This window comes from Pristiophorus japonicus, chromosome 26 (assembly GCF_044704955.1).
Source record: "Pristiophorus japonicus isolate sPriJap1 chromosome 26, sPriJap1.hap1, whole genome shotgun sequence".
Classification (NCBI taxonomy): domain Eukaryota; kingdom Metazoa; phylum Chordata; class Chondrichthyes; family Pristiophoridae; genus Pristiophorus; species Pristiophorus japonicus.
In genome coordinates, this window is record NC_092002.1 from 13,676,747 (window position 1) to 13,686,719 (window position 9,973).

A 9,973-nucleotide genomic window follows, 5' to 3' on the forward strand; every position below is an offset into this window, starting at 1 on the left:
CTGTAAGTGCCTAATTGAAATATGAGGTACTGTTCCTCAAGCTTACGTTGAGCTTTGTTGGAACAGTGTAAGGGGCCGTGGTCAGAGTGGGAGTGGAGCGGATAATTATGTCAGGCGACCAGAAGCTCGGGGTAATGCTTACAGACTGAATGGTGGTGTTCCGCTCAGCGGTCACTCAATCTGGTCTCCCCAGTGTAAAGGGGACTGCATTGTGAGCAGCAAATAGTGTACTAAGTGGAGGAAGTGCATCCAGGAGGGCGCTGAGCTCCTCGAGTCTCGTCACCTTTTCGCCAGGGGGCACTTGTATAATTTCTGTTTTTAGTGCCCTAAAAACTGCACCCCCTCCCCCCCCCAAAAAAAGGGGCACTGGAAAAAAAATTATTTTGGAGTGTGACCCCCCTTGCAGGGGGCATTTGGTTAAAGTGCACAACTAAAATAGTTGAACAAATTGCACCAAGGAGTAGTAGGCGTTGGGTTTGTCCCCACATCACGTCACAGGATTATATCAGATATACAGCACAGAAACAGGCCATTCAGCCCAACCAGGCCATTTTGCTGTTTATGCTCCACTCGAACCTCCTCCCATCCCTCCTCATCTATCAGCATAACCCGCTATTCCCTTCTCCCTGATTTGCTTATCTAGCCTCTCCTTAAATGCATCTATACTTTTCGCTTCAACCAATCCCAGTGGTAACGAGATCCACATTCTCACCACTCTCTGGGTAAAGAAGTTCCTTCTGAATTCCCTATTTGATTTATTAGTGACTATCTTATATTGATGGCCTCTAGTTTTCCTCTTCCCCACAAGTGGAAACATTCACTGTATTTACTCTATCAAAACCTTTCACAATTTTAAGACCTCTATTAGGTCACCCCTTGAACTTCTCTTTTCAAGAGAAACCCAGCCTGTTCATCCTTTCCCGTTAGGAATATCCTCGTATTTCTGGTATCATCCATGTAAATCTTTTTTGCACCCCATCCAGTGCCTCTATATCCTTTTTATAATATGCCGACCAGAATTGTATGCAGTACTCCAAGTGTGGTCTAACCTATGTTCGATTCAAGTTTAGCATAATTTCTCTACTGTTAAATTTTGTGCAGATCTGACATCAGTAAATTCTGCTCTGGTCAACAGTCTATTCAGTGTTGACCATTAACCTATACTATATTTCAAAAATCTGTAGTAAAGTTTACTTGCGTACAAATATAAGAACATAAGAAATAGGAGCAGCCATTCAATAAGATCATGGCTGATCCGATCATGGACTCAGCTCCACTTTCCCACCCGCTCCACATAACCCCATATCGTTTAAGAAACTGTCTATTTCTGTCTTAAATTTATTCAATGTCCCAGCTTCCACAGATTAACAACCCTGAAAGAAGAAATTTCTCCTCATCTCTGTTTTAAATGGGCGGCCCCTTATTCGAAGATCATGCCATCTAATTCTAGTCTCCCCCATCAGTGGAAACATCCTCTCTGCATCCACCTTGTCAAGCCCCCTCATAATTTTATGCATTTCGATAAGATCACCTCTCATTCTTCTGAATTCCAATGAGTAGAGGCCCAACCTACTCAACCTTTCCTCATAAGTCAACCCCCTCATCCCCGGAATCAACCTAGTGAACCTTCTCTGAACTGCCTCCAAAGCAAGTATATCTTGTAATTTGATGCAGTCCTCCTCAGTATTGACTATTCCCCCAATTTGGTGTCATCTGCAAATTTAGAAATTGTGTTTTTGATTCCAAAGTCTAAATCGCTAATCTTGAAGCCAGCTAGTTATCTATTCTGCTACTTGTCCCCTGACTCCACATGCTATGACCTTATTAGTCTATTATGTGGTACCTTATTGTAGGCCTTTTGAAAATCTGGAGTCATCAACCTCCACTGGGCTGTCAAGGAGGGATGGGATCAGGCAGGAGATAGACAGCGCAGCTGACTGTAGAATAGCACTGCCTGAGACCAGGGAGCAGGTTGTCCACATTTTATCTCGGTTGGGGAATGGGATAGGTTGTGTGCACCGATCTAAAGGCAAAAACACAAAGCATGGAAGGAAAGGAAACTTAAACGGTTTCCTTAATAAATCCTATTTGTAAAATAAAGGCAGACAGTTCTTCCACTAAAATCTTTTTATTCAAAAATTAATTTTCTAATGAGTGAGGTTGTAGCTTGATGCTGATGATAATTATAGCAGAAATTTTCCAAACAGAATTAGTGTACAAAATAGGGTAAAAATCCAACAACTGTATTTGGGACTTAAGGGTTGTCTGTAGAACAGTTCAGGTTGTTTCCATCGTGATGTTGTCCGCCTTTTGGCCATTTTTGATCTACGAATTCTTCGACTTCAGACACGTTTCCAAACACAATACAAACAATTCCCTTCCAATGTTTTAGTTCTCATGGTCCCTACTACATGTGGCGGTACCGCATCATCTTGACTGCTTTGGTTCCTGCACATGATCTGACAGCAAGGCAATAATCTTGTCACAAATCTGACCTGCAGACTGTCATCTGTAATAATCCAGTGTTGCATTGTACATGAGGAAACCAAGGAATGTCACTGCGTTTCCTCTGACCTCGGGTAGCTTATTCCTAAAGAAGGTGACACAGCTCCTTATGTACAAGTTAATCTGGTTGGGGAATTGTCTTTGGCAATGTGTCTGGAGATGTTTCTTAAATATTTCTCAAAATCCAGGGTGGTCTCCTCCAAGGAAAGCTCTTGAAACATCTTGGACATGATTTCTGACTCCATTACTGGACCGTAGGAATTCAGCACGGATTTGCAGACTTTGATGACTTCATTGCTCTCATCGTTGAGGTGCAGCAGCAAGCTGATCAAGGTGGACTTGATGTGCTCGAGAGGTGGAGGGTTCATTTTCACAGTCCCAAATCTGATCAGCTTCCCAAGTACATTAAAAGCCGTAGCTCTCACTTTCTCATGTTGATTTTTAAAGGAAAGCTGAACTGCTAGTGCAAACTCCAAGAATCAGTTTCCTGGCCAAGCAGCCGACAACTTTATTTGAAAAAGGCCGTGTCATTATTTCCTGCTTGAGGTCATCATCAGCAGAAGAATTGTATGCCACCACAATCTGTAACCTCATGGCCCAGCATATCCCTCAGGGTAGTATCTTAGACCCAACCATCTTCAGTTGCTTCATCAATGATCTTCACTCCATTATAAGGTCAAAAGTGAGGATTGAACAGTGTTTAGTTCCATTTGCAGCCCCTCAGATAATGCATACATCAAGCACTGGACAACATTCAGGCTTGGGCTGATAAGTAGCAAGTGACAGTTGCACCACACAAGTGTCAGACAATAACCATCTTTTTCGGACACGCGTGCGTGCACACATAGGACAACACCTTGAATTTCAAATCCCTCCATGGCGTCACCATACCCTATCTTAGCAACCTCTTCTAGCCCTACAACCCTCCGAGAGCTCCGCAATCTGTTGGAGTACAGATTGCTGACCCCTTTCAACACTTGTAAACCCAGCGATGATGGCAGCAGTCTGAGCTTCCACTGCAGCAGTGAGCCGTTGGGTTGCTTCTGCCTGTGCTGCAATGGAAGCCACAAGGTCTCCCATCACATCCACCATCATATTTGGGTCCACAAGATCTCTCATGGAGCTGCCCATCATTTCCATCCCGGAAATCATGGGCTCCAAGCTCTGCGCAAAACCCCGGGCAATGTTGGAGCTGGACACCTCTATGCTTCTTGACACTGACAAGAGGCTCCTTGGCAAGCTTGCCATTGCATCAAGCATTTCTGTGTGCATGGCCATCACCTTTCTTGTGAAGGCCGGCCCATCGAGGTCATCATCTAAGTCCTGTGCTGCAGAACTCGTGCGCAAACTCGCCCTCCGGGGACCTGGAACTCGAACGGCCCTTTTCCTCTGTCCTGGCTGCAGCCCACTCGTGATTGGTGATTCACCACGTGCGGATCCTGCCTCTGTACTACCCTCTAAAGTCTGCGCAATGCCACTTTTTGAGCTTGCATCTACGGGTGTCTGACGTTGTTGCATTCTGTCGATGTCTTCTTGTGCTTCTCCTCCTCCATAAGTGTCTTCCTTATGTTCAGGTACAGTTGCTGGCGGTTCTTGGATATCTGAAAGCAGAAAGGGAGGGGGGGTAGCAAGTGATCCATGCATACACCATCAGCAGCTTATAACTGAGAAGTGAGTATGGGATTAGGAGGAAGTGGGATATGAGAAGGAGGATTGGGTATAAGCATACCGTCATCATCAGTGCTGCTTTCCGCTTCTCCATCCTCCACAGACTCTGTCCCAGCCTCTTCGTTAATTTGGAACATTGATTCCTCCTGGTCAGTTAGGTCAGCCGTCGCTTGGTCGCCTCCCGCCTGCTGCTGCTCTCCGCGGTTATCAGCCACCTTTATCTGCAAGAGAAAGAGAAGTGTGTCAGTGAGTGTAGGGCTATATGTTTGGGTGATGCGCCTGCCAGCATTGAATAGCTGGCAGTGTGTGCAAAGCGTGAGATGTGGCTGCGAGTGTTGCAGCAGTGGTAAAGTTGTGCGGGTGAAGTGAAGCCATGATTGTGAGGTGTGGGTAGGTGAATGAGGCATTGAGCAATGTGTGAGGCTAGCAGTGCAGAGGGTAGCATATGGCATTGGTAGAAGAACCAAAGGTGACTTGAGGGAAAATCTTTTTTAAATGCAATGAGTGGTCAAGATTTCATATGCACTGCCCGAGAGGGTGGTGGAGGCAGACTCAAATGTGGCTTTCAAAAGAGAATTGGATAAGTACCTGCAGGGAAAGGGCAGGAGTGGGACTAGCTAAAGCGCTCTTGCAGTGAGCCGGTATGGTCCCAACGGGCCGAGTGGCCTCCTTCAGTGCTGTAATCATTCTACGACATTTGCTGAAGTCTTCACTCACCTTCACCAGCCGGATGAGGTCATGAAGCCTCTTCCGACACTGGAGGGGCGTCCTGGGAACCACACTCGCCGCCGTGACAGCTTTGGCTATCTCCTTCCAGACCCGCCCGCACTGGAGTTTTGAAGGTCTCTTGCCGTCTTGCGGAAATAGGATATCGCGTCGTCGTTGGGCCCCGTCGACCAGTGCCTCGAGGGCCGTGTCCGAAAACCGCACCGCTCTTGATGGTCGGTGTCTCTCCATGCCTGGCAACAATTCACAACACCACAGATAATGAAACAGTCCGTGCCTGCGTACAACAAGACCCGGACACATTCAGGCTTGGGTTGCTAAGTGGCGCCACACAAGTGCCAGATAATTAACATCTTTTTTTCAGACACGAACACAGAACAACACTTCGAATTTCAAATCGCTCCACAGCCTCACCCTACCCTATCTCCGCCACCTTTTCCAGCTGTACATACCTCTGACAACTCTAATCTATTGGAGTACAGATTGCGGGCCTGCTGCGATACCCTGCAAGCCCGTTTCCAGCGATGATGGCAGCAGTCTGAGCTTCCACTGCAGCAGTGAGCCGTTGGGTTGCTTCTGCCTGTGCTGCAATGGAAGCCACAAGGTCTCCCATCACATCCACCATTATGTTTGGGTCCACAAGATCTCTCAAGGAGCTGCCCGTCATTTCCATTCTGGAAATCATGGGCTCCAAGCTTTGTGCAAGACCCCGGGCAATGTTGGAGCTGGACACCTCCATGCTCCTTGACACTGACAAAAGACTCTGGCAAACTTCCCACTGCATCAAGAATTTCTGTGTGCATGTCCATCACTTTCATCTGAAGGCCGCCCAATCGAGGTTATCATCTGGGTTCTATGGTGCAGAACCTGTGCGCAAACTTGGCCTCCGGGGATCTGGCACCTGAGCTACTCTTTCTCCCTGTCCTGGCTGCAGCCCACTCATGCCCGGTGACTCACCATGTGAAGATCCCGCCTCTGTACTACCATCTAAAGTCTGCGCTGTGCCACTTTCTGAGCTTGCGTCTACGGGTGTCAGACGCTGCTCCATTTTGTCTTTTTGTGCTTCTCCTCCTCCATAAGTGTCTTCTTTGTGTTCAGGTACAGTTGGCAGTTCTTGGGTATCTGAAAGCAGAAAGGCGGGGGAGGGAGGGAGGGGTAGATAAATATTCATGCATGCACCATCATCAGCTAGTAAGTGAGAAGTGATTATGGGAGGAGGGGCGAGTGGGATGTGAGAAGAAGGATTGGGTATAAGCATACCTTCGTCGTCATCAGTGCTGCTTTCCACTTCTCCGTTCTCCATGGACTCTGTCCCAGCCCCTTCAATAATTTGGAACATTGATTGCTCCAGGTCAGTTAGGCCCACCCGCGCTTGGTCGCCTTCCGCCTGCTGCTGGTCTCCACAGTTATCAGCCACCTTTCCCTGCAAGAGAAAGTGAAGTGTGTCAGTGAGTTTATGGCTATGTGTTTGGGTGATGCGCCAGCCATGGTTGAATAGCTGGCAGTGTGTGCAAAGTGTGAGATGTGTGTGTGAGTGTTGCAGCAGCGGTGAGGTTGTGAGGATGATGTGAAACCGTGAGGTGTGGGTGGTGACAGCGAGAGATTGTGGGTAGGTGAGTGAGGCATTGAGCAGTGTGTGAGGTTCGGGGGGCTGATGGTGGGATATGGCATTGGCAGAAGAACCAAAGGTGACTTGAGGGAAAAACATGTTTAAATGCAGCGAGTGGTTAGGATTTGGAATGCACTGTCTGAGGTTGGTGGAGGCAGACTCAATCGTGGCTTTCAAAAGGGATTTAGATAAGTACCTGAAGGAAAAATGAAAATTGCAGGGCTACAGGAAAGGGCCGGGGGCACAGATTGGGACTAGCTAAAGCGCTCTTTCAGAGAGCCGGCGTTGGTGTGACGGGCCGAGTGGCCTCCTGTAATCATTCTACCACATTTGCTGAAGCCTTCACTCACCTTGACTAGCCGGATGAGATCATGAAATCTCTTCCGACACTGGAGGGGTGTCCTGGGAACTACACTCGCCGCCGTGACGGCTTTCGCTATCTCCTTCCAGACCAGCCTGGACTCGCGTCTTGAAGGCCTCTTGCCGCCTTGCGGGAATAGTATATTGCGTCGTCGTTGGACCCCGTGGACCAGGGCCTCCAGGGCCGTACACGAAAACCGCGTTGCCCTTGACAGCCGCTGTCTCTCCATGCCTGGCAAGATTCACAACACCACAGATAATGAAACAGTCCGTGCCCTCACACAAGACCTGGACATATTCAGGCTTGGGCTGCTAAGTGGCAAGTAACAGTCATGCCACACAAGTGCTGGATAATGACACACACACAAACACACAGACAGCACGCGCACAGGACAACACCTCGAATTTCAAATCATTCCACGGCCTCACCATACCCTATCTCGGCAACCTCTTGCAGCCGTACATCCCTCCGAGAACTCTGCAATCTGTTGGAGCACAGATTGCTGGCCTGCTGCGACACCCTGCAAGCCCCTTTCGACACTTGTAAACCCAGTGATGATGGCAGCAGTCTGAGCTTCCACTGCAGCAGTGAGCCGTTGGGTTGCTTCTGCCTGTGCTGCAATGGAAGCCGCAAGGTCTCCCATCACATCCATCATATTTGGGTCCACAAGGTCTCTCATGGAGCTGCCCGTCATTTCCATCCTGGAAATCATGGGCTCCAAGCTCTGCGCAAAACCCCATACAATGTTAGAGCCTGAATCCTCCATGCTGCTTGACACCGACAAGAGGCTCTTTGGCAGCCTTGCCACTGCACCCAGCATTACTGTGTGCATGTCCATCACCTTCCTTCTGAAAGCCGCCCCATTGAGGTCATCATCTGAGTCCTGAGGTGCAGAACCCGTGCACAAATTCGCTTTCTAGGGATCTGACACCCTTTCCCCCTGTCCTGGCTGCAGCCCACTCATATCAGTGACTCACCATGTGCAGATCCCGCCTCTGTAGTACCCTCTAAAGTCTGCGCTGTGCCACTTTCTGAGCTTGTGGCTGTGACTGTCAGACGCTGTTCCATTTTGTCGTCTTCTTCTTGTGCTTCTTCTCCACCGTAAGTGTCTTCCTTAGGTTCAGGTCCAGTTGCTGGTGGTTCTTGGGTATCTGAAAGCAGAAAGGCAGGGGAGGGGGGGTAGCAAAATATCCATGCACACACTATCAGCAGCTTGTAAGTGAGAAGTGTTTATGGGAGAAGAGGGAAGTGGGATGTGAGAAGAGGATTAAGTATACCGTCGTCATCATCAGTGCTGCTTTCCAATTCTCCGTTCTCCATGGACTCTGTCCCTGCCCCTTCAATAATTTGGAACACTGATTCCTCCAGGTCAGTTAAGTCAACCCTCTCTTGGTCGCCTCCCGCCTGCTGCTGGTTATGAGCCACTTTTGCCTGGAAGAGAAAGGGAGTGTAGCGTTATGCGTTTGGATGATGCGCCTGCCATTTTTTGATTAGCTGGCAAAGTGTGAGATGTGGGTGTGAGTGTTGCAGCAGCGGTAAGGTTGTGAGGGTGAAGTGAAGCTGTGAGGTGTGGGGGGTGACAGCTGGAAGTTGTGGATAGGTGAGTGCGGCATTGAGCAGTGTGTGAGGCTAGGGGTGCAGATGGTGGGATATGGCATTGGCAGAAGAACCAAAGGTGACAAGGGGAAAAAAATGTAAATGCAGTGAGTGGTTAGGATTTGGAATGCACTGATGAGAAGGTGGTGGACGAAGACTCAATCATGGATTTTAAAAGGGAATTGGATAAGTATCTGGGAAATGTTTTTTGTAGTGTTACGGGAAAAGGCGGGGCAAGTGGGGGAGTGGGACGAGCTAAAGCCCTCTTACAGAGATCTGGCATGGCCTCCTTCAGTGCTGTAATCATTTTATGACATTTGCTGAAGTCTGCACTCACCTTGACCAGCCGGAGGATGTCATGAAATCTTTTCCGGCACTGGATGGGCGTCCTGGCAACCACACTCGCCGCCGTGACAGAATTCGCTATCTCCTTCCAGACCCGCCTGCGCTGGCGTATTGTAAGCCGCTTGCCCCCTTGCGGATATAGGACATTACGTCGTCGTTGGACCCCGTGGACCAGGGCCTCTAGGGCCGTATCCGAAAACCGCTTCGCCCTTGACCACCGGTGTTTCTCCATGTCTGGCAACAAAGCACCTTTAGGGAGAGCCTGGGCCTAACTTTCCTGGGCTGGTTGATTGCACCCGATATTGGGCACCTCCCCACCCTTCCTCTCTTCCCCCGAGAGATCAGCGCTGCAATTGTGTGAACAAGCGCCAAAAATTCGTGCTGGCTGCACCACTCAAACGGGCGTAAGGCGAATACCGGCGGTCGCTGCCTCCGCCGGTTTGCGGCCTTAACTAATGACGTTCGCCGTCGCAAAAACTCGGCACGGCGCAGGCGCCGGAGGGCCGCGGGGTGGGCGGGGCTGACTAACCGTCTGATTGACACCTTGCGTCGTGACATCACGGGGAGCGTCAGGTCGGGACTGGGAGTTTGCGCAGACTGGCAATCGGAGGGTTTGTGCGTGATGACGCCACAACTCCCGCCCCGCCCCTTACATGCAAAATGAAAAAGCGGCGGGAAGACGGTGTCTGCTCGGCGCCCATTTGCTGCTGCTGTTGTTGGTCGCCGGGGTATTGGGGCCCCAGCCGGCCCGCGGCATCTCGGAGCCCGGCAAATGGAGGCTGAGTACCGCCGGGGTAAGTCCGCCGGTCGCCGTGTGAGCCGGAGCAGCGGGGACCCTGGGCCGCGCTGACCCGGCTCTCGCCGCCCCCTGACAGCCGCGGCCCGGTTGGTGCTGTCCGCTCACAGCGAGTGAGAATGGGGAGGTGAGCGGCTGGGATTACAGAGGGTATGCGGCACACAAACAGGCCATTCAGCCAGTGGCTCATCGGGCGGCACTCATCTGAGTCACAAGGTTGTGGGGTGAGACTTGGGGGGGGGAAGAAAGACTTGTATTTATATAGCGCCTTTCACGACCACTGGATGTTCCAAAGCGCTTTACAGCCAATGAACTACTTGAGCACACTAATCTCCCAGTGCAGGGCTAAGGGAGTCATCATCATAGG

General features: G+C 49.9%; 1 protein-coding gene across 1 annotated transcript; it reads right to left on the reverse strand.

The window, feature by feature from the left end:
* Positions 1 to 2,138: 2,138 nt before the first annotated feature.
* LOC139239087 (uncharacterized abhydrolase domain-containing protein DDB_G0269086-like) lies at positions 2,139 to 9,314 on the reverse strand. Its single transcript, XM_070867605.1, has 9 exons — positions 8,803 to 9,314; positions 8,147 to 8,300; positions 7,847 to 8,020; positions 6,859 to 7,100; positions 6,160 to 6,322; positions 5,857 to 6,021; positions 4,891 to 5,132; positions 4,235 to 4,394; positions 2,139 to 4,106 (listed from the first exon to the last, which is right to left on the reverse strand). Exons 1-9 carry the CDS (start codon positions 9,040 to 9,042, stop codon positions 3,403 to 3,405), a joined length of 2,244 nt encoding a protein of 747 aa, XP_070723706.1. The 5' UTR covers positions 9,043 to 9,314; the 3' UTR covers positions 2,139 to 3,402.
* Between the last annotated feature and the right edge of the window lie 659 nt (positions 9,315 to 9,973).

Bases quoted from the DNA above. Each gene is read 5' to 3' on its own strand.
- LOC139239087 (XM_070867605.1), bottom strand. From the start codon at position 9,042: ATGGAGAAACACCGGTGGTCAAGGGCGAAGCGGTTTTCGGATACGGCC. The intron at 6,323-6,858 runs GTGAGTGAAGGC...TTTCTCTTGCAG, and splicing joins ATCTCATCCGGCTAGTCAAG to GGAAAGGTGGCTGATAACTG. The intron at 4,395-4,890 runs GTGAGTGAAGAC...TTTCTCTTGCAG, and splicing joins ACCTCATCCGGCTGGTGAAG to ATAAAGGTGGCTGATAACCG.